At 35.9% G+C, this 25,884-nt stretch overlaps 1 protein-coding gene across 8 annotated transcripts in view; it reads right to left on the minus strand.

The window, feature by feature from the left end:
• DMD (dystrophin) overlaps positions 1–25,884 on the minus strand; it is a 2,485,149-nt gene that overhangs the window by 1,515,159 nt on the left and 944,106 nt on the right. For all 8 annotated transcript variants that reach the window (XM_082378022.1, XM_082378021.1, XM_082378025.1 and 5 more), the window contains 3 exons: positions 17,774–17,962; positions 16,694–16,875; positions 1,373–1,523 (listed from right to left, as the gene is read on the minus strand). In XM_082378022.1, coding sequence (XP_082234148.1) covers positions 1,373–1,523; positions 16,694–16,875; positions 17,774–17,962 — 522 coding nt within the window. The remainder of the gene's footprint in view (positions 1–1,372; positions 1,524–16,693; positions 16,876–17,773; positions 17,963–25,884) is intronic.

The following is a 25,884-nucleotide window of genomic DNA, read 5'->3' on the forward strand; positions in this document are numbered from 1 at the left end:
GGATCCTCATGCACTGTTGGTGGGAATGTAAACTGGTGCAGCCACTGTGGAAAACAGTATGGCTGTTCCCCAAAAAATTAAAAATAAAACTTACATATGATCCAGCAATTCCACTTCTGGATATTTATCTGAAAAAAACAGACACTACCTCGAAAAGATATCTGCGCCCCCATGTTCACTGCAGCATTATTTACAATAGCCAAGACATGGAAACAACCTAAGTGTCTATTGACGGATGAATGGATAAAGAAAGTGTGGTGTATATATACATTGGAATTGTATATATTCCATAAAAAGACATAAAAAATAATAAAATCTTGGCTGTTTGTGACAAATTGGATGGACCTTGAGGGAGTTATGGTAAGCAAAATAAGTTAGACAAAAACAAACACTGTATGATTTCAAGTATATGTGGAATCTAAAAACCATTACAAACAAACAAACAAAACAAAACTTACAGACGCAGAGAACAGAATGGTGGTTGCCAGAGGGGAGAGGGCTTGGGGACTGGGTGAAATGGGTGAATGGGGTCAAGAGGTACAAACTTGCAGTTACAAAATAAGTAAGTCATGGGGGTGTAATGTAGAACATGGTAACTATAATCAATAATATTGTAGTGCATATTTAAAATTTGCCAAGAAAGTAAATATTAAAAGCTCTCTTCACAAGAAAAAAAAATTCTAACTTTATATGGTGGTGGATGTTAACTAGACTTATTGTGGTGGTCATTTTGCAGTATATACAAATATTGAATCATTATGTTGCACACCTGAAATGAATGTCAGTTATATCTCAATTAAAAAATGGAAGCTGAAAAGAAAAGAAATATTTCTGTAGAAATTCTAATCACAGAAACAATAAATGCTTTCTGGCAACCAGAGAGCATAACTGTAAGTGTACAAATAAACTGAAGAAAGGTAAGATGGAAATATTAAAATTATTAGATGCTATATTTTATAGGAAAGCAATGTTACAGATGTTCATTTTTCATCAAGCTTGGCCTGCTCTAAGACCTTATGAATCGAAGGTAAAGCCATGTTTAAAAAATCTTGCCTTATTACTTAAATTTGCTTTGCAGGTAATCCCTACAGAGACCCTCTTCTAAGAAACCAAAACTTTAATAAATCACATAGCCGGCATTGTTCTCTTCCAGGAATATATTTGATTTTTTTCAAATATGAAAAGCCTAGCTATTTTGTATTTGAAAAAGTAAACATCACAAAAAATATTAGGTAAGAATTATTTTAAAACTCTTCTCAATTGAAGCTTTAATTCTTTCTTATCTGTAAACCATGGCATGTGTATGTACGTAATACACATATACACTTAGTTTGTTTTTCAGATGAAAGCAAATAGCATAAAATATACTAACCTTATGTTGTTGTACTTGGCGTTTTAGGTCCTCAAGATCAGGTCCAAAGGGTTCTTTTTCCATTTTCCTTGTTCTCTCTTCTGTTTTTGTTAGCCAGTCATGTAACTCTTTCAGTTGCTGATTCTGGAGATCCATTAGAACTTTATGTAAACTGAAAATGTGAAAGATGCCTATTATTGCCTCTGTCAAAACAACTTTACAGTATACTATTATTAAACCTATTACTAGGTAAAACTATTGACATTTATAACTAAATGTGTGTTCACATGGTTTGGCATCGTTGGACATTAAGAAGGAAGGTAAATAAAGCCCATAATCAATCACCTCTGAAGTTATTCTTTCTTTAACTTACTATAGTTCACACATCACAATTTTTAGAAAGTTTCACATAGCTAACTAAACGTGAACATGCTAAATAAAGTGTGAGCCATCTCTGGTAATTGAGTTAGTAGTATATCCTGGCAATCATTTGTTTATATATCCATTATTTTAATTTTAATATGTGTGGTGATAAAAAACGGCCACAAAATTCTTTGTCATGCCATCAAGAGATGGAGTCTATTTTCTATGCTCATGAATATGGAGTGGCCTTGTGATTTGTTCTGACCAACAGAATGTGGCAGAAGTGACGCTATACGAGTTCCAAGCATAGGCTGTAAGAGAACAGGTAGCTTTTGTATTCTCTCTCTTGGAACCCAGCTGCCATGCTGTAAGGAAGCCCAAGCTAGACTACTGAATGATTAGAGACCACCTTGAAAGTAACTCTGGAAGATAAAATGCTCTCTTAGAAGTTGAGCTTCCTGATGAATGAAGCCCAATGAGGGACCTCAGGCATACCACAATTGCAGAACAACAACCTAGATGAGCCCTGCCCATATTCCTGATCTACTGAATCACGATATAATTATAAATTTTCGTATTAAGCCACTAAGTTTTGGAGTCATTTGTTATGTAGAAATAGATAAGTCAAAGAATGCTTTTTTGTTTTTTTTTCCAAAGATGTATACAATAGGGTAATGTAATTACCTATTACCAATGGGTAATGGATTTAAAGTCCAAAGGCTTGGTTTTGGTTCACAGCCTGGCTATATGCCCTAGAACTAACTTCTTAAACGTTCTCAATTTGGATGCCGGCATCAGGGACGTGAGACAATATCTTGCCTATCAATCACACAATTTCATGGTGAGGATGAAAGTTAAAATTTAGGTTATTTCATCCATTAATTCAACAAAAAGTTGAGACTCAAATGAGAAGTATTAGTACCTGTGTTAAGGTAAATATTCTTCACGAAGGCATGTGTAAAGCATTTTTGAAAACCATAGTATACTGCATACTGATCTCTTTATGTCAATAAAGAGGACATAATTCCCGTTAGAAATTTATAATTCTGATTTATAAAATCTTTACAAGAAATTTCCATTAGTCAGCATGTTTAAACATACAAAATACACACATAACTGAGAGTGTTTTAAAATAATTTAGATTATACAATTTACCATTACACCTTTAACCTTATAGAGACACATGTCCCCTGAGGCACACTGTAATCAGAAGTCTATGAGAACAAGCTTTCATTTATCAAACACGAGAAGTAGATGTTTTATTTTTATGGGAAACAACATAGATGAAGCATCCATTTAAGTGGAAGCAAAAACTCAAAGTTGCTAGTTTAAGTCTCTTAGACAATGAACAACATCCTGACATTGCAAGGTATATAAATCTTTTACTTTATTGGTTTAGTCTATCCCTTGAGAACTGTCTTGATAATAAGATTCCATGAGAATTGGCTGCAATATCATTCCTTGTGTTTGTTGTTTTTCCTGTCCCGTTTGTTGTTACATTGAGCTAAAAATCTCACAATGTATAAACTAAAGAAAAAAATCCCATATTATTACTTATACTTGAAGAAATGTTTCAAGTCTAACACACATGTGTTAGTGTTAATAAGGGATTTCATTAAAAAATATCATTTAGGGCTTCCCTGGTGGTGCAGTGGTTGAGAATCTGCCTGCCAATGCAGGGGACACGGGTTCGAGCCCTGGTCTGGGAAGATCCCACATGCCGCGGAGCAACTAGGCCCGTGAGCCACAACTACTGAGCCTGCGTGTCTGGAGCCTGTGCTCCAAACAAGAGAGGCCACAATAGTGAGAGGCCCGCGCACCGTGATGAAGAGTGGCCCCCGCTCACCACAACTAGAGAAAGCCCTCGCACAGAAATGAAGACCCAACACGGCCAAAAATAAATAAATAAATAAATAAATAAAATTAAAAAAAAAAAAATCATTTAATTTTTTTTTTTTTTTTTACTTTTGGACAGACGTTTCATTCAACAAATATTCACTGAGTTCCATATCTGTGCTAGAAACTCCTGTTTGTTAGGAACAGACAAAAGAAAATATCCTTATATTCAGGTAGCTTAGAGACTTTTATGGAAATTCATACATCAACAATTATAATAGTACAAGGAAACCATTATAATTAGATTTATATACATTCAGAGGAGACATAAAAGCAGCTCCAAGTTGACCTGGGATCATTATGAATGGTGTCATTATACAACACATAGCCTGAGAGTTGAGACTTTAAAAACTGAGTCATACACTTATTAAATGTAAAATTATTGAGTACTTAGATATTATGGAGAGGTGAGAAAGACCCACACAGCCCCTTACAGTCACAGATCTTACATTCTGAGGATGGGGGCCACAGATAATATATAGCTCATTAGGCCATTAGTTAATTGTAATTGTGATCATGCTATGAAATGAGAGTAACTGAACTGAGTCTGTGAGGTAAGGAAAGGCTTTTCTGAAGCACTAATATTTGAATAACTCTAAAGTCTGAAGTAAGAGGAAGTAGTTAAGAGGAAGGGGTAAACACTTTCTAAATAGAAGGAATCACCTGTGCAAACGTCCTGAGGCATCAGAAAGGACCAGGAAGGCCAATACAGCTTGATGATATAAGGTGTGGGAGAGTTACACAATGTCATACCCTACACTAATCCATGGGTTCTGGGAAATTTCTTGAGCTCTGCCTGAAAATCTGAAGTCTGAACCTCGAATAATCTTTTATGTTTAATAGTGGTTTCATCTTATAAACCTGGATTCAGAGACTAACCAATAAGAATGGATATACCAATAAGCACTTTGTCAGGTATTGCATCTTTTATAGGTGGAATGTAGGAATGTGTAATTGAAGGTTCTTGGAGAAGGGGCCGGCATAACTGGGTGGCAGATGGCGTATGGGGACACTCGGTGTGCAGCCTGTGTGGTTCAATATTTTAATGACTGGTACAATTACATCAGTGTTTCCCAGACAAATAGATCCCTGCTTTTCGTCTCTAGACCAGTGGTCCTCAAAGTGTGGTTCCTGAACCAATAGCATCATCCTATCCCCTTGGGGGATGTCTTAGTGCACGCGCACGAGTGTGTGTACACACACACAGAGCTTATGTGTGTGTATACATATATATTTATATATAGTGTGTATATATATATATAGGATTTTAATGTATATATGAAATCATATAGCTTAGGATGAAAATTAAATAAAAATTAAGTAAAAAAATGATTATTTTAAGGGAAAGTATTTAATGTATAATGATAAAGACAAGTACAGAAATGGAAGAAATTGTGAAGGTGGAGCATGATTAACTTGTCTTTGAAAAACACTCAATAATTACATTTGGTCCTCATTATCACCTAATGAGGTAGCTAATACTGTTGTTATTTTATTTCTGAGGACACTGTAACTTGGAAAGGTTAAAGAACTTGCCCAATGTGTCTCACAGACATGTTAAGTCTGTATATAAATGGTAAACTGTGACCCAAGTCTGTGCTCTTAACCTTGAATTATTTTCCTTCTTCATGGATAAAATGTTGTATTAGGTTGGGTCATATGAAGTTGCTGGTACTTGAGGTTTTTATTCCATGAAAATGACAATTTCATTTTGTTCAACCTAAAATACTATTAAAATGAGAAAGTCAGTCCACATTTCCCACTAACATTCTCAAGATGCAAATAAATTAGGGAAATTTATCAAATTCATAAAATAAAAATCTACCACCCACAGGCAAGGAAAGAGTTTGCATTTTTCTTGGTTCCAATTTATGGTTTTCAAGTGGTCATTTAGAAAGGGACATAAAATCAAAAGGAGAATGGAGCATAAATATGACTGGCACTTGAGAGAGGAGGCAAGAGAATTGTAATAAAACAGCTCCAGACAGGAGATGGTCCTGACGAAGTCTAGAGGCAGAAGGATGCAGGATATGATACTACGAACTGCTGCAGCCAACCTCCAATTGTAAAAACAATAGGTGGACAGAGGGAGACTAGCAAAACCAATACACTGAAAGAAGTTGGGACTCTGATGGTACAACTGAGTCACAGACTTTAATGGTCTCGAGTCACCCCACCTGTAAATTTATTGTAATAAGATAATAGATATCCTTATGGTTTTAACCATTGCTTCCCAAACTTTAATGTGCATAAGACTCACGTGGTAAGTACGTCTTATTACGGATTCTAAGTCAGTGGGTCTGAGAAGAGGGCTGAGATTCTTCATTTCTAACAGATGCCCAGGGGATGCCAATGCTGCTGGTGCATGGATCACACTTTAAGGAGCAATGCTACAAACCACTTTGAGTTAGGCTATTTGTTAGTTACAGTAAAAGGCATCTTAAGGTATATCGTTTTTCAAATAATTTTATTGGAGATCTGTCTCTCACCTCACACCCACTGCAGGAACATTAGCTTCCTTAACATGAAAGAAATCAATGCAGACATAGGATCTGCTTTACAGAGATGCTGTTGGACCCTGGGAAAGCATTTATTCCCTAACCAGTACTGTCCAGTAGAATCTTCTACAATAATGTAAATGTTGTAGATCTGCGCTCTCCAATACTGTAGCCACTACAGCCATGAGTGGTTATTGTGCACTTGAGATATGGCTAGTGTGACTGAGAAACTGAAATTTTACCTGTACTTAACTATAATAATTTAATTTCACAATTAAATAGCTACATGTGGCTACTGGCTACAGTATTAGCACAACTCTAAACCAACAGATAATTGGACTTACAACAGCAAAAAATTCTTATTTGAAGTCTTTACCATACCATTTCTTTATGCCATGCAATATTTATAAGAAATTATATTCTGAGTTAAGGAATCTAGCAATAAATATGAACAGCAATTTTTGATACTTCCATTCTCTAGACACAAACTTATAAATGCCAAAACTGTACATGTTTTTATGAATTTCAGCCTATATTTGATACTCTTAAGAGTGTTTCTTGGGCTTTATGGTAATACATTATAAAAAAGATGTAAAAATACTTAAAAAAATTAATCATGTATGTAAGAGTACAGACTTTATAAATCCTAGGGGATTACAGTTAAAAATTACAAAATTACCAAGAACGGTCAACTCTTTAGGAAGACAAGTTCTCAAGCCCAGTTTCCTAGACTTCATAATTATTTGTTTATATGCAATTCTTAAATGAGAAATACAACTAACAGAAGAAGGTAAAGTATTATTGTGAATTTCTAGATTACAAAAGAATCACCAGCGATGTTCAATTAACAAGTTATAAATTCACAATACAATCCCATGATTTAAGTTGTCAATAAAACATATATTTGGCCAGTGTGAATTAGAGAAACTGAATTAACAAGACATTTTTAATTTTAAACTACATGCCATTTAGTAACTAAAATCACACTGATAAAAACTAAAATTAGTTTATTCACTTATTCAAACTGTTGGCTTGAAAATCTTAGCAAAATGGTTTTAATGAATAGATTACAGAGTTCTGATTTTACCTCAGGAATTGCTTACATGCAACCAGCTGCTCCCAGAATGCTGACATATGCTTAAACGTGTAGCTATATAAACCCTATAAACCCCCGTATATGGGTTTTTATTTCATTTACTCTATTAATAAAGTGGCCATTGAAGGTGATGTTTAAGTCCAGTTTTTATTCAAATTATCACATAAAGGTGAATTAGTGGAATTTATCTCTAGCCAGGTGATTCCAATGAACACCCAGGGTTGAAAATGATTGTATTGGTCCTCAGGACTCAGGCATAATTTTTACATCGGCCCTGGGATGCTCACAAGTGGCAAATGTTTTGGTAGCTGACCCCAGGCAGCATGGCCACATCAGGAACCAGAGGCATGGAGATAATATGGACGTAGGTTTATGGTGAATAAAAATGTCTTTACCCAATTATTTATAAACTAATAATACTTTATAAGTAGTACATTATCTATTAAATAGTAATTCTGACCTTGCACAATTTGGGACTTATAAATAAAATTTTATTTGTGAATAACAAATTATATTCATCATTTGTCAGACAATAAAGGTATTACTGTAATTAATCCTAATGATGCAGGAACTGATATTAGCCCCGATTTACCGATGGGGGAACAAAGGTTTACCTGAGTCAAAAGGCAAGCAAAGGGAGGTGGGAAAGTGGGAATCAGGTATTGTGGCCCTGGGGTCTGCTTCACCATTATGCTATATTACCTGTACTAATGATACTTTTTTAGAGATAACTTTTATATCTATTCCTCATTTCATTTATGTCAGTGATTATCAAGAAGGAAAAATAGAAGAAGAAAGAAGGTCATTTACTGGGATTTTCTAGATTTTTGTCATTAATAGATAATTTTACTCTTTCTTCTCACCAAAACAAGGGGACATTATGAGGTTTACGTTAATGACAGAAACCACCATACACTTTGAGACCCGGTTCCCATCAAACATATGGTGACAAAGTAAAATGAATGACCAGACATTTTAAACATTTATAATGTTTCATTAAATGTAAGAATCAGAAAATCTGATATATTCCAGGCAAAAAAAGCAAACATTGCTTTAAAATAGAAAAACAATATTGATAAATTCAAGAAAAGTTTCAGTCACATATGCACAAATACATAAAGGGTTTCTGTTGTCCGGCAGTAATGAATGGGCCATAAAAAGCACATCAGTACTTTTCAACTCTCAAGGTTTAGAACATTTATCAAAGGTCACTGAATGCCCTGTGAAACATAAGGCTTAAAACTAAGAATCCAATAAAGTAATGACCTCCAAATGCATAAGACTTTCACCATCACTGTCACCTCTACTTGACCACCTTTACTGTCACCACCTTCACCACCAATTTCTGCCAGTTCCCATACTAAATTTCTTAAAGTCTATCACCAGAATCTGTGCAGGCGCTTAATCCCTCCTGCTCCCCTGTACCTCCTTGCCTCAAAAAGGCCATCCTCTTTCCTCCAAGTCCTAACCACACCTTAAAAGACCCAGCTGCAAAGCCTGACACTGGACAGTGGTCTTCTGTCTCTAAATCTTAGGCACTAGTATAGTAGGAGTTTCCATTGGAGAATGAAGTGAGGCAACGGTCTAACAGAATCATATGAAGAGTTTCTTTTTTTTCCCCAAAACAAATACGTCCATCCTCTTCTCTACAACACCACCACTCCCACCAATCGGTACACTGACATCTTGGGCCAGGGAAGAAAGCAAGGAGAACAGGTCAGGCACATTTTTCGAAAGCTCCCACTAATTCTCACACTTACCATTCTATCATACCCTGCAACCTGGTCGTGGAGGCCACAGTTTTTATTCTACAGCCTCACAATAAATATTTTAGAAAGAACTCACCTGCAAAGTTTCTCTTCCAACAACAGAAATGAAACTATCGATCCTCCCTCAAAATCAAACGTGTATTAGTATTTATTTTTCCACTGAATGGAGTATGAAAAACAGTATTGTGTTCAAGAAGGACTCTGTGAAACAAAAATGCACCACTGTATTTTTCTTTTTTTGGATTGTATTGGGATTTACTGAATTAACAAATGAGTTCCAGGAATGTCTGTCTTCTATTTGCCCAGTATCTCTGTGTAAAGAGGAGGCCCATGTGGTCCTGGCTCACCCATATCCTGAGGATGATGTTGGTAAACCAGCTTAAGGTGTGGAGGGTCACTTATTGGGGCCCCAACTTGAGCCATTCCTGGGTCCTGATTTCTGCCACCTCACCTCCAAAAGGGAGCTCTGTCACATGAAGCACCTAGCAATCCCCCAAGACTAAAGTCGCCATGAATGGGGCCACTTTCCCAGTGACCACAGAGAAGCAAGGGCCAGGGGATGATGCTACCTCAGCCACTTCCCTCAACTGGAAAGGAAGAGGGGCATACGTCACGTAGGACTACCGGGGGTTTTTATAATAAATCTCAAAAGTGAACTAGTGTTTAATGTCTCTGAGAACAAAATCAAACCAAACTTTCCTTCCCACTTGGATTTTGATGCTATTTTATTCCTCCATCCATATAGCTTAACAACAGTTTAATTACTGAGATTCTTCAACTATCCAGAGCAATATTAAAGTTCAAAATGCAAACAAATTCATTTGCATTTTGACAGCATAAATTCAAAATAGTAACAGTAAAATAATAAAGAAGCTGCATGGCTGGATGCAATAGATTCTTGTGGCAAATACACCATGGCAACACTCAATTCAATCTTCCTGATTAAATACTTACAAAGTGGGTGAAGAAACTCTCAGATGTCATCACAAACCAAAGATGACTCTTAAATACGATTGGAAGTCTGTTTAAATTATCTCTAGTAAAAATGGGGTATGTTGACACTCTAAGATCATATTAATTTATGCAATAGAAACCCACTCTCAACTTCAAAAATTATGTCACTATATAATATCTGGCATACCCTAGACATACGATAAATATTTCTTGAATGCATAAATAATATCACTTATCAATCAGACATAAGACGATATAGTACAAAAATGTATACACTTTTCCAATCAGAAATACCGGAATTAAGATTATAAAAACGTCAACTTCCATTAAATCTGCTCCTGTTGAGACAGTCCACTGATTTAATCTGAATCAGTTTTCTAGCCATAAATGAGAATAGCAACACTTTACCTGACACATTGTTTCTCAAACATGCCGAGCTCACTCCTGCCTTGGGATCTTGCCATTTGCTTCCCTTTGGCACAGCTATTGGCATGGCCGTTCCCTCCCTTCGTTTAGGCCTCTTCTTAAATATTACCTCATCAGGGAGGCCTTCCCTAACTGACCACATACCCACAGTAACACAACGTTTCACTCTCTAAATCTATCCCCTGCCTTTTTCCCCCCTTTTCATCATTTAATGCCATCTGCTATGATATACATATTTTACATATTTTTTAATTGTCTGTCTCCTCCCACGAACAAGGCATGCTCAATAAGAGAGGGATTTATTCTGTTCTGTCCACTGATATTTCCCCAGTATCTAAAATGGTGCAGGGAACACAGGAGGTAAGAATTGTTAGTTAGACGGATGAATGAATGATTGAGCTTAATTTTCTAATTATCATTATTTATTTTTCTGAAAAAGCAGTGTTCCAAAAAATGCTACTCTCGACTCTCATTTCTCTGAATTTCAGAGATTTGGCTTTCCTATTTATAATTTAAACTATGAGAGTCACATACTTTATATTATCAGAACAAGTTGTGTCCACATTTTTTTTTTTTGGCCATACCACGTGGCTTGTGGGATTTTAGCTCCCCGACCAGGGACTGAACCCGGGCCCTCACCCTCTGTCCACATTTTAACTGTGTGTTGTTTACAGAAAAGATTGTCATGGCCGGCCATATCGATTTAAACCTGATCAACTTACTGTACGTTATAACTGCTCCTTATTAGGCCAATAATGAATTGTCAATACTCTCACATTGTCTCTATTGTATATTCTTTCACAAGAATCTTGCTATTCCATGTCAACATTTGAGGACTGAACGTGACATCACCAGCACCATTTTTGGAGCTTCTGAGAAAGTAGTTAATATGTTTGGCCCACCTCGGTTGATAGAAAAATCGGGTGCTTAGGAATCACCTGAGCTCTTGTAAAATTACAGATTCTGATTCTGTTGCATGAGGGCTGAGATTCTGCATTTTTGACTACGTCTCAGGTGATGTTGTTGCTAGTGGTTCCTGAACCACCTTGATCTGCAAGGAATTCTTATTTTAACATGATTAGAAGAAAAAAATGTATTAATGAAACCATGATATAAAATGACAAGTGAGTCTAAGATTACACACTGTTAAAAAGTTCACTGCAACAAATTCATTTAACAGATTAGAACTACTTAAGAAATTAATTCATTTATTCATCCATTCATTCAGATATTCACATGTGCAATATGTTAGTCACTTCACTTGGGAGAAAACAACCCACCCATTTGTTCAGCAACTCTTTTGCTCTATTCACTCTCACATATGTTATCTCATTTCCAGGTTGGAACAGACATTTGAAAGAGAGAGAGAAAAAAAAAAAGATGAGCCAGAGTTGTTAGACATATTTTTCTCTCCAGCCAAAGTGTTGATGGTGATTCACAATTATTTCCCATGTTATGGCTTGTATTTTCACCCAGAGACTATTCATATCTCTCCTCCTGCTGATGCAAACCAGAACATAACTTCACTCGGCCTCCTTACTGACTTACCTTCATTTGTTTTTCCCTCACCATCACAAAGGTTTTAGTTTCCCCCTGCATGTCCTAACCACAATTATCAGAGAAGTTGATGGAACTTGCTGTGCTTATCTTTATGAGTCCTTGTAGAAATGTCAGTAAATCTCTTTTGCTCTCTGCAGGTTGCATTTTTCAATCAAATTAATTAGCTTATTCATAGAGAAGAAAATCTTCTGTTGTCCCTACGCCAGTAGTCTTCTTGTACTTCCACAGAGGGAAGTTTTGTCTTTTTCTTCTCTCTCCCTCACCTCCCACCACCCAAAGGGTATTCTGCAGCATAAAAACGAAACAAAACAAAAATCATTTTGCCTACTCTTCTGAAGGTTTCCAGCTCGAGCATGTCAACAGATACTGTCTTGTCTTAATTATTTTATTTTAATTATGCAATCAATGGCACTTAGTTCTTTCATTTCAATCTCATAAACATTGTTAAAGATTGGTAACTGACCAACAGCAGCATGTTTATGTCAAGGTAGTGTGTGGCTAGAGATATCTTAACAAAGTTCTTTATTATATGAGCCTTTGCTTCATTATCAATTCATGTCCACGAAGATATCAGAATTGAAGAGGAAAGAAATTAATAAGGAAAGAATCAAATGAGAATAGAATAAAACGGAGGAAGAAAGGAAGAAGCATCTACATATTTATGTTTTTACTTACATTCCTTTGCAAGAAATATTTTTAAATGTTTCAATAATAAAATTATAACTTCAAATGCAATTTTTATCACACTGCTCATGTTCCCTTGCCCCCACAGAAAACACCCACAAACAAATCCGTTGGGGAAAAAAATGAGCAAGGCAATTAGAACAGGCTGGAGGAAAAAAAGAGCAAAAAATATATATGAGGCATAGTTATACAGTATGGTTAAAATAATTAACCCACAGCTAGTCATCTTATTTATAATGATGATAATTCTTTACATTTCGTAATAACTTTGCATTCACAATCTACTTTTCATACCCTATCCTGGCCAGTATCTTTTAGAGGTGTGCCAGGTTCTGTGGAACTGCCACTGTTCCAGAAATCAGTAACTGAGGACCACAGAGGGAAAGTATGTCGCCCAGTTCACATAAATAGGTGTTTGAGAAAGGGAGACCTTATTATCCCTTAGGCAAATTAGAGTAGATTTAGCATAAGTTGGAAATCAGAGCATTTTGTTACCTCTGTATTTTTAAAATTTCCTGTTTTGTTTGATAATTGTTAACGGTTTGTGGGATAAACAGCATTTCCTAGATACAACCTGTATAAAGGTAGCCATCTGTATGTATGAGGCAAGGATGCCTATTTCCAGAGGAAAAAATATATCTTGACTGTTAGAACGGCAAAAAAGAAAATAAATACAGCAGGAATGGTTTATAAATTAATGACTGGGCTAAGATAGTAGAATACATGCATGTATTATTACGACCACCTCCTGGCATAAGATACTAGCATCTCTTACCTGGGCTATGGCACTGATTATAACTGCCCTATCTTCTTCTAGTGGTATTACCGATATTTTCTTTACCTGTTTTTCCCCTACTTAAAACCTTTTGATGGCTTTTTCTTGTACTTATGCTAGAACTCAAAGCCCTTGATTTTACTCTGACACTGCAATACATGACAAGACCCCTACTTATATTTCAACCCCATCTCATACTTCAGCTATCTAATCTTCCCTCCTGCAACTCTCCAGCCATGCTGGCCTTTTGGTTCCTCTATCAAGCCAGACTGTCCCTATTTTAGGGCTTTTGCATTGGCTGTTCCCTCTGTCTGAAGTGTACTTCCTCCTGATCTGCAAATGATGGCTCCTTCTTATCATTCAAATTTCAAATTAAATGGCACCACCCCAGAAATAACATTCCTGGGTCACAAAGGCTAAATTAGCCCCTCAAACTCTATCACATTACCTTTTAATCTCCTCAAAAAACGTATTCCTATCTGATATTTTTCATGTCTCTGTGTGTGTGTGTGTGTGTGTGTTTTAATTTTACTGGATGTCAGACTCTCTAGAGCTTCTGGAACCTTGCCTCTTGTGTTCATTACTGTATCCCCAGCGCCTTGAAATGTAACTGATATTTTGAGGCAGTCCATTAATATTTATTAATATTTGTGTGTATATAGATAGATACAGATGTAGATAGTATTATATATATATATACACACACTGTTACATATATAGTTATATATATATCACAATGACTATATATTGAATGTAATTTGATTACTGTTCATAGATATGTTGGTAGATAATACTTATAACTTACAAGTGTAAATATTCATAGATTTTAGTTATCAGTTTATCTGTATTCCCAGCCAATTTTTTTACTTTTGTGATAAGACAACAACTTAAGAATTCTAGCTGTCTTTGGTTATATCTCATAGGCCTAGAGAAACCTTAATTATCATTCCTCTCACCCTAAATCTATGCTTAGGCAGGGATAATGGCTTCTGACTGGGTCTATCCATACCCTATCTTTCTTTGTGGGAGCAAGCTGAAAGGTGTGGACTAATCCATTTTTTGTTTGTTAGCAATTTACTATGCCTTCCTACTCCTAAGTAGTCATATGTTTGGAAACAATAGGCAATGCTCCAAATTGAAGCTAATCATCAACATGGCCATGATAGTAGAAACTGAACAGGTAGCAATGTACTAAAGCATTAAATAAAACCTCAAATTATATTTTTTAAATACTGACAACATCCTATTGTTATAATCAGCTTTCAATTCCTCTAAAAACATCTATCAAAAGCCAGGTCCTCCATAGTTTGCATAATGGCTTACCTCATTTAGAATTTTACACATGAAAACCCACAAAGTTAGTGAAGGTGGTATGTGAAACTTACTGTTATTTACAAACTCCCAAGAAATTTCTGAATTTGCTTGGCTTAAATAATGCTTTAAGTGTATGTGTATCTCAACAAATTGTCCAGACAAGTCTATGTGCTACAAGCTGTTCCGTATTAATGTCTCATTTTAAAAACTCTATTATGTTTTAGCAAAAGCTATGCCAGCTAAGAGGCTGCCCTTACCTTCTTGCTAATCATTCTAAAAGCTTAAATACAAACCAAAGTCCCCCAAACTTCCCTAAGGACAAACTATACTTTGATGTCAATCTTAGCTCAGTGATATTGCCATTTCAGGTTTTGCATCCTCCAGCAGGATGGGGGTGAGGAAATTACACACATATGTGTGTGTACATGGTCATCCATGTATGTGTGTGTGTGTGCTGTCAGCCATCACCTAATGGTAGATATCTCTTTAACAAGGGAATTTTAAAAAATTAACCTATTTTTAAATGTTATAATAACAGATTAAAAACTTGGGATTTTAATTTTAGGCTGAATTCACCTTTTCTCAACTCAGTCTCAAGCTGCAATTAATTAATTGTTAGTATGAATAATTAATCCCATATTGTTAGTCCTATTGAAAAAAGAGAGTGAGGAACGATGGAGGTATTTAACCTCCAGAAGAGGATGGCAAAACAGAATGCACGAAGGAAAAGAGGGTGGTGCCACTATGGGAAAGGCAGTAAAGGAGGAGGTCGGATTTTAAAGACTTTCAAATTTTATCTGAGGTTGCTCTGTTTAAGTTGCACAAACGGGTGCAAACAAAAGTTGCAACCTGAAGAATGTTGGCATATGACCACAAGTAGGAGGCTCTATATCTTATGATTTATAATGATAAATGGGTGGTATAAACTAGTTGAGCCTTGGGCATGGGGGGGGGAGACTTAATAGTTATAATATGGCTATTATAATTCTCATATCTGGGGTTAGTTGCAATCGTCGAAATGATCACAGTTGGGGAAAAAGTCAACATGCACAGACTAGTATCTCCAGGTTTAGAATACCAATATTCATGAAAATTCGATCTTATATATGCTTTATTTATTCTTCCAAAATACACGAGCTTAAAAATGTGTTTTTCCCCTCCCTATTGTCACACTATAATTTAGTACTGGAATAACAATCCTCCCAGCATATCTAATGAGTTTCTTTGGTCCTATTTTAAAGGTTTTAATCTTCATAAATAATAGCTAAGTAAACTTAAGGCACTTGGACAATTTCTTTAGCTTAATGTATTCAAATCCACAGTTGGCACTTCATTTCTTTTCATTTAAAAATAAATCTATCTTGTCTCAATAGGCTCTACATGAATACACACACCTAACAATATAAATCAAAGCAACACATTCAAAATGATGAGATCTACTTGTTACCTTTATAAGAAATATGCCATTTTCAGAAATGTCTCAAAAATTCTTTTTTGATTAAGTCAATATATATTTTTAAGATAATTCACAATCATGCAAGTACTTGAAGAAGGATTTCCAAACACAGGAGAAACTTTTTTCAAGAGGATTTCCATAAACATATGAAAAACTAATATTTTAAGAGCTTTTCCTTCAGAAGAGAAGTTTCCTGTCAACTGTACCTAATATGTGATTTTATGTGCATGATTTCCTGTGTAAACTTCACATCTTCTATATTCACATTTTAATTTTTGGAGAAAACTTGGAAAATATTAACTATGACAACAACTTTAGGAACCTTTAAAGTATAGTTCTGTGGATAGTGGTTCTTCTCCCCAATATCTCCACTTTGATTACAAAGTGAAAACCAAAATACAACAGACATGAAAATCTAACCAAAATGCCCCCTGAAGAAGAGCTGCATACTTTAGGAAAGAACTGAGAATCCTAACTTAAACAAGAAACTGCATAAAAATAATAGTAAGATTCTAAAACTTGCTACTGTTAGAAATTAAAAACAGACTTACTTGCTTTGTTTTTCCATGCTAGCTACCCTGAGGCATTCCCATCTTGAATTTAGGAGATTCATTTGTTCTTGAACTTCAGTTTCTTCATCTTCTGATAATTTCCCTGTCCCAATCAGTTGACTTCCCAATTGGAGAACATTGCCAACCCGTCCCTGATGGGATGTCAAATCCATCATGTACCCCTGACAAAGAAAGAAGTTGATAAGAGTTGACACTGTAGGGAAATCATTATGGTTTTGAATCTTTTTTTTCTTTTTTCTTGCAATTTTAAATTTGTAGCCCATTTAAACTTTATTCCCAGTAAAAGTATTTTAATTTTTAAGAAAATTTAATACTGTTTTTAATATGAATTAAGGAAAATTACTAGCTTAGGTCACCTTCTGCAGAAGCAGACCCTGAGATCAGGACTTATGTGCTAGTGATTTATTAAGGAGGAGATCTCAGGGGAGATCTACAAGGGAGCCAAAGAAGCAGGAAACAGGACTGGGGAGGGGAGGAAGCCAAGTAAGTGTGTCATCTCAGGAAAAGTCTCCCACTGAGGGTAGTTCAGCCTGATACCCCACAGGTACTCTGGAGTGTAAGTTCTATCTCAGCATTGACCTTGACCCAAGAGAAGGGAGTTGGCCTTTCATATTCCTATATGAGTCTTTGGCAGAATCTAATCTCAGCATCTTCAAGTGTTACTCTCCAAAGAACAACTTCCAAAGCTGGCTACTGGAATGCCAAACACATGAATGTTTATCTTGTTTCCTTCTCAAAATAAACACTAAATTATCAAAATACAAGGATCTTATAGAGTAATTGAGGAAAACAGAGAGACTTATCATAAGTCATATGCCTTGTTTCATTAATCAATGTTTTTTTTAAAAATTTATTTATTTATTTATTTATTTGGCTGCACCAAGTCTTAGCTGTGGCTCGCAGGATCTTTTTCAGTTGCAGCATGCAGGATCTTTAGTTGCGGCATGTGATCTCTCAGTTGCAGCATGTGGGATCTAGTTCCCTGACTAGGGATCGAACCCGGGAGTCTTAGCCACTGGACCACTAGGGAGATCCCCATTAATCGATGTTTTGCTTTACCTCATGAGTATGAAATTGTTCTTTCACTTCTTCTACATCATTAGAAATCTCTCCTTGTGCTTGCAATGTGTCCTCAGCTGAAAGAAGCCATGAGAGTACTTCTTCTAAAGCTGTCTGGTAACTGTCCAGGTTTACTTCAGTCTCCATCAATGAACTGCCAAATGACTTGTCTTCAGGAGCTTCCAAACGCTGAACAATAAAACAAATTGGGTGTTACACAATTAGTATCTTGGCAGACTGTTCCAGTACATTAAATGATAAATCGAATGAAATATTTAAAATGCTAGAAATGTCCACTTGCATTATCAGAGACACGAACAGCAGAAACATACAATAACGAGCGTGCATTTTAACATCCTCACAAATATACACACAAATTCTCAAATGGCAGTTGGAATCCACTTCAAATTAATATTTTATTAAAGCTCTTCTAGATTACTATAAAGAGTGAATTAGTACATCATCTCTTCATGTTGTATTTTAAATGCCATGGATTTTCATCCATAGGTAAACTTTTTTAGTTCATATTTTCAATCCTTTACATATACATTATTGGTATTATATTTATATAACTTTTGCAATAACATTAAAGGAAACATCTCTTCCCAAGAGCCCCTAATAAAATATTTCTGAAAATTCACAGACCAGAAAAGTTATCAGTATGAAAATAAGTGGGGGAAAGGTAAAATTTAAAAAGAAAGAACTTCATTCACACATCTGAAATTTCTAACAGTATAATGACTTCTGTGAGTTAAGCTTTTATTTCCAGAAGGCCATGGTTTAAATAACAAGACATTATCTTAGGCAAAGCAAAATATGAAGTATTAGCTACCAGATTTATTTAGCAGGATGTTAACTGAGATTCCCAACAGTTGTCTTGTAATTTCTCCTTGGATCCTAAAGCTGAGAACAATGGTAACAAAGTGTTCATAATTCTAAAGAGAAGATCCAGGCCACCTATGAAGGAGTTGCTAAGAAGGGACCACAAAACTGTCCCACCACCCTTAATCCACTGCCTAGCTCAAAGGTGTGTAAGAGGAAACAAGGAGACTGGAGAAATCTGGTGAGAAAGGATTCCCCTGGAGTGCGATGCACGTCCATACCTTCCACCACCTCAAGCCAAGTAATGGAGACCTCAAGAGAATCACCTGTAGAGCTGACAGTAGCTTCTAGGATGGAATATTGACCTCTAAACCTGGCTGTGTATTTGTAGAGATTCAGGAGCTATGGGACCAGTACTACCAAGTGATGGGAGAGAGCTCTTGGGATAAGCTATGTGCCTGCTGATTTAACCTGAAGGCAATTATCAACAGCAAAAATTTGAACAAATAAGAAAATCTGCATAAATTTTTCTTTAGGCCAACTGCACTCATGGCAGGTTGCTGGGCTTTAGAAATCCTGAGAAGGACCACACTCAAGAGGGTTTCCTGCTGAGGTGAGGGACACAGGCAAATAGTTGAAGTAGTCAGAGCAAAAATATTGGAGAAATATTTGGAGAGGAATCTTCTGAACACCCTATAAAGAGAGCAGGCAAGCACTGGGCCCTAACAAACAGGACTTTGCAAAGGAAACAAACGGCATTGTAGAACAACCAGAAGCTACTTGGGGTGGGGGGGGCAGGGTTCATGACCTAGAGAAAAATTCATCCTTTTGATGGTTCTTCCCTGCCATGCCTGCCTTGAATTTCCAGTCCCCAGCAATTCTGGGCCTTATCCCACTGAGCTGCTAGCACCAACTTAATTGTGCTCTTCTGATAAATGCTCCAATTTTGAAACTTTAATATGATAAATTTCTCTATTAAGTCCTTTAGGATGAAAAAGCATAGTGGCAGTCTTTCGTGTAATATTTTTATCAAATGATGCACTCTTAATCTATTTCTAGAGAACTGGCAGAAATATGTCATCCTGTTAAGTCAAAATCACCCAACTCCAGTATCTCAAACAGAGCATAAATGCCCCAAGACGGCTAGTCGCATTGGCCCTTCCCAAGGTCAAGGCAAGTTCTGAAGGTCTGAGGGGTTAGAACAAGTTTCATGGTGTATCCCTTCTCTCTACCCCTAAATACTATAAATAATAAATATAAAAGTCATCATTAAGAGGAAAAAAGTCACAAAAACATAGCCTGGGAGATGTGTGTAGACAGAACCAGCTTCATGGTTGGGCAACCTGAGCAGTTTTATGGTGCCCAAGACTCAGAACGACCCCTTGCTTGTATTATCTGCTTTTTGACAGTGCCGTCTTAAAATTCTTAATACTTTTATCTTTGAACTTGGGTTTTGTAAGTGAAGTCCAATGGGGTGATGAAGTATGCATGTGAGCAGAGGAGATAAGTGCAATAGGTGTGTTTGCCCCATTTGCATATAGTGTTTCTGATGTCCCATGAGCCTAGAATTCTGGTGGACCCATGACATGTGGGAGCTGAGCAGACTCAAAGTGAGCGGAAGGTAACTATGACTGAATGAGAGGGGCATTGACAGCCCCAGGAAGTCATGCTTTCTGTTTGAACGGGAACTTGCTTCCAATGCAGAAAGAAGGCAATCCTAAGAAAACATGAACAATCAAAGAACCCTATCATATCCTTTCTTACTCGTATTTCTTTCCTGTATTAGCCAACCATTTATGCTGAAACTGACGACAGAGAAAGAAAGGGAAAGATAGGGCAAGATGGTTCCTTTCCTTTCACTCCTTCCTTAACTCATCAGTAAGCTGAAGGCACAGGACATGGGTAGAACTTACATCTATCAAGAAGTGAAATAAAAACAGCTTAGTTGTACAATGTTTCCATGTTAAGAATGAAATACATATGCATGCACAAGCTCTGAAATACAAATTGTGCAATGCTGGTGATTCTGCTTGAGTTAAACGATCTTATATTTGCATTTACAACTGCAATTGCACAATATAACAATAGGCAGTAAAACTCATGCTAATACTTTAAAATTTTAATTTTCTTTATTCAGTATGATGTCAAATAGCAAATAAAAAACACAATGGCAAGTTGAGAGAAAGACCATAGAATAAAGTAAACAGCTTTATATTTTAGTAATTTTAACAGCACTTTCCTTCCTGCATTTTTGAACAAGGGGCTCCGTATTTCATTTTTCACTGAGCTGTACAAATTGCTAGCCAGCCCTGTATGTAGGTGGAAAAAAAGTACAGTCCACTCCTGGATATTTTGCCTTCCCTGGGTTATGGGTGAGAAGAGATGGGACATTTATCATGTACAATAAAAAGTGGTTATAAAACCCAGGGGCTTTGGAGGCAAACAATCAGTGTTTGAATCTTGTCACCCTGGGAAAGTTACTTAGCCCCATCATTAGCCTCAGCTTCCTCCTATGTAAAATGAGAACAATAATACTTTCCTAAGATTGCCATAAGAATTAAAGGAGAGTATATAAAGTGTTTGGCAGAATGCCTGATCTTGTGCAAGAACCCAATAGAGTAGGCGATAGCTATTAATTATTATTCGATTCTTCTACACATAAGAACCATTTTGAAACACAACCTGCTCCAAAGTTACCTTCTTAAGTCACTGTCCAGATTTCAAGGGCCAGATAATTCCTACAGAAAAAATGACCCAGGAAACTTCTAAGAGCAAGCATCAATTAAATCAAACCTTTCTGAACCTGAACCTCAATCTAGTTCCTATTTAAAAGTTCTAAAAATTATTAACAATCTTGAGTTCAAATAATCTTTTGCAAATGATAAATTGTAAACAACACTATTACTCAAGTAACACAATACTATATTTTACTACTGTACAATTTGGATTAAAAAAGTAAGCAGCTCATGATTTACTGATATTTACAGAGGCTTGAATTTTTGGAGAAAATTTCAGAAGGCAAATCTTTATACTCAAGGACATGCTGTCTAGCACTCATAAATTCTGAATATAAAAGTTTTGTCTGAGGATGTTCATAAAACAAAAACTTTGCAAAGACAGCTATATTAAAGGTAAATTCAAACATGAATAAGCTATGTAAAATTACATAAATATCTCAATTAATCATTATTTATTATCCATAAATCAGCTCTACATATATACATGATTATGGTCAAAATTGTCAGCTAGACTCTGAGTAATTTTTTCTCTGTCTAGACCACTGTTTTTCAAATTTGTAAGTCATGATCCATCAGTGATTCATGAAATCATTTTAGTGGGTCATGACCAGGAATATTCTATTTAAAATTAAATAGAATAAAAATACCAGTCTGTGTAATTTATATTAAGGACTAGATTCTTTTGTGAATTTTTGTTTCAGATATGTATATGTATGTGTGTCTATGTATAAATGTATATGTATATATGTTCTGAATCAAGATGGAAAAAAAAATTTATAGCTCATGGAACAAAACTGGAAATGGTTCTAGAATTTCAGGTAAACCCATGAAAGAAGAAATTTGCTTGAATTCCACATTTGCAATAAAACCCTTGGGAAAACACATATTCTTTTTATTTATTTTTTTGTCCATCTTTGAAAGAGAATTTGGAAACAAACAAGGACACATAGGCTTATGCTTTTGGCTTTAGTTTCCCAAAATATGTATTCATTGTCATAGTATTACATATTTCACTTCAGCTTGTGGCTAGTTCATACATATTATGGCAAAGAAAATGTTCTAGGAAACTTGATCTTTGCTTCTTATAGAAAAATATCTATGCATAAGAAAGAGACGCCAATCATTTCATGAATGGAGATGCTAGTATGATCAACTGGAAATAATTTTTTTTCCTATGCTTTGATCTTATTTTAATTTCTGTCTTTATAAAAGTAGTTTATGTTTGCAGTACATTGGGCAAATAATGATTCAGATGAGAGGCGTAACAATGGATGGATGAAACAATTCTGGTTGTTTTCAAAATTAAGAACACTAAAATTTATTCAACATTACCTACATACTTCAAAGGCTTAATTACTACCCTTTTGCGTGAAGAATTACTAGATATTGTCACCTGTGTTCCTTGAAGATGTTGCTAATGCATAAAGGTGAAGGAGTAGACAGCGGAAGAGTAAAGTAATGGGGGAAGACAAATAAGTATATGTGTCAGTCCTGCAATGTCCAGGACAAATGTCTGGAAACTCATTTCTAGTGATAGAAATTGTCATAATAAAACAGAGAGTGATAGGCTTGACATGACTCCATACATAAATATTTTTTAAAAACCAGTTTACTATCTAGCTGACCTGGGATAAGTTATTCAACCTCTCTGTGTCTCAGTTTCCCCATCTGTAAAACAAAGAAAATAATAATATATCTCCATAGGACTGTTGAAAAGATTATATGTAATGATGCATATAAAATGCTAAGCACATTCTAGTTTCCAGGAAATGCTCTGCAATGCCTATATTTGGGGACCAATGTTCGCTGAAATGGCAAATGATTTTTATGAGGAAACACAGTTGAATGAGCTGTGTGTATTTTTAGAAGCATGACTTTGGCAATTCAAACTGAGATAAGTCATCAAATGGCAACACATAGGTAGTGAAACCAGCAATCCAGCAAACCACAAAGCTCTTAGAAAAATAGCTGGGATGTTTCCAGAGGGCACAATCTATCACTGAGTACTTTTATATTTCTGTTGAAACTGATCTATTTTGGCAACTTCCCCAAATTTAACCTTAAAATGTGATACGAGTTTTAACCTGGATAAAAACAGTTTTACTGTTCTTGAATGTATAAATGCTTCAAGAACTTTTGAAAGTTTTGTCACTTAGCTCCTTTAAATGTGTCACACTTCTTTTTTACACAGTCTAAGACAATGCATGGATGGTGAATTTTTGGGTGTATTCTATAATCTTTTTTATCCTTCAGTGAAAGATTATTTGAAAGCTAAAGGATCATGGAGGGATAACCAAGTGGTTCTTTTACTAAATAACAGAAGAACAGTTCAGAGGAACCAGGATTTATATCTGGAAACATTCTTGCCACATTTCTGCTGTGTTTCCTCTGAGATATAACATGTAAACCAGGGTATTATTCAAAGTATGAAAAATGATTACAGAAGTGATTTATGAGGAGTTAATCCATCATGCAACACTGTACATGACATTCAATCTAATGATATCATTAAATAGGTAATTATTAATATTGCTTGTGCCTGAAATTCAGTTCAAAGTTGAGCCCTAATGAGGATTTAGGAAAAATTACGGCCTGCTGTATGGCAATATTAAAACAACCATCACAACAACAATAACTACATCTCTAATAGCAATAACAACAGCTGCCATTATTTACTGGGCACTTTGTGTCAGTCAATTTGCTAAGCACTTAACGTGCATTATATCATTTTTCACCACAACAGTTCAAGATGACAGAAAATAGTAGGATGAGGAAACGGGAACAGAAAAATTAAATAACATGCCAAAGGTCACAAAGGTTAACTGGCTGATCTGGTACTTAAAACCAGGTTGCTTGGATTCTAAAACAGACATCCTTACCTGTTCTCTTCAAGGAAAGAGATCCCTTGTTTAAGGCCTTTTTGACATTTATAAGGGAAATGCAAATGATATTAAGCCCTGGGAAGACTCTGGATAGATTTCATTAACAGCCACAAATTCTGCCCTCTGCCTCAAGCCAAGTAATAAAAGACCAGAGCAGTCCTCTGCCCTGTTGGTGCAGGTAGATTAGTCAGCTGAAGGCAACAGGCAGTTCTTCAGTTTTATCATTGGCTCCTAACAAGAGTGTGCATGCTTCAAGGTATATACTTCAGGGTCTCATTAACAATTAAAGCTCTTAATCTTAAGGTTTAGAGAACTGAGAATGAGTGTATAAAGGCTCACTGTATTTGAAAGAAATAAAAGGTGTGAAACCTTTTGACAAGTTTTTTATCTCTTGTTGTACTAATATTTCTTTTCACATCTTAAAGTAAAAGACTCAAAAGTCAGGGTGGGCTACAAGCTAGGAGGAATCACTCCTGATTTAGGGAAGATACTATAAAAGAATTTAAGGGTATATATGTATATATTATAAAATGAGGCGATGGAAAACATGAGTAGGAATGCAAAACAGAGTCCCAAGTGAGTCTGACGTAGAAAATACATGTCATAAAGACATATGTGTGTATTAGTTTAAAAAAAACCCCTTTTATTATTATTGAAATGACTTGCTCTTTTACCTTCAACAATTTGGTTGAAAGCTGTCCAGCAAACAACATACTTTACAATTTATTTCACATTCACCTCTTCTTTTTCATTCCTAGTGACATCACCCTAAACCACTGGCTCTCAACCAGGAGCTGTTTTGCCCTCTTGGGGACATTTGACAATATCTGGAGGCAGTTTTGATCATCACTGCTGGGGGTAGAGGGTGCTACTGACATCTAGGACATCTAGTGGGTAGACGCCAGGAATGCTGCTAAACATTCTACACTGCACAGCTCAACAGCAGCATAAGTACTACCACCACCCACTCCCCCTCCACAAAAAAATGATCAGGCCCCAAATGTCAGGAGTGACACTCTGAGAAACTCTGTGCTAAACCAACACAAAAATGAGGTTAATGACATGCTCCCCAAATTGATTCCCTCTTCTCTATCTTTTGCTTGCTTCAATCCAACTTGAGCATAGTTGCCACGTTTATAACAGGTATTTTACTCTAACATGCAATAAACTTCAGGGATTTTACTCTTAGAATACAGTCCCAAATTCATACCCTAACATGTAGTGGTCTCAGATGTTTTCCTCTATTCTCTCTCTCACAGCTTTGGAAACCTACAAATAATCAATTTTCATCTTTCACCTTCCTACTTGTTTATTTCTCCGCTACCAACATATTAAAACAACAACAACAACAAAAATACTTTCCCAAACATATTTAAATCATATTCGCCTTTAAGTTCCAGCTCAAATCTCATCTCCTGTATGACTCTTCCTGAACCTTACAATAATGCTCTTCAATTTTGTAAAGTGTTGATCTTTATCAGAATAACATTTGTGACTGCATATTCCACTTTTTTTCTATTCTTTTTTTTTAATTTACATCTTTATTAGAGTATAATTGCTTTACAATGGTGTGTTAGTTTCTGCTTTATAACAAAGTGAATCAGTTATACATATACATATGTCCCCATATCTATTCCCTCTTGCGTCTCCCTCCCTCCCACCCTCCCTA

This window comes from Balaenoptera borealis (assembly GCF_965194805.1).
Source record: "Balaenoptera borealis genome assembly, chromosome: X".
Lineage (NCBI taxonomy): Eukaryota > Metazoa > Chordata > Mammalia > Artiodactyla > Balaenopteridae > Balaenoptera > Balaenoptera borealis.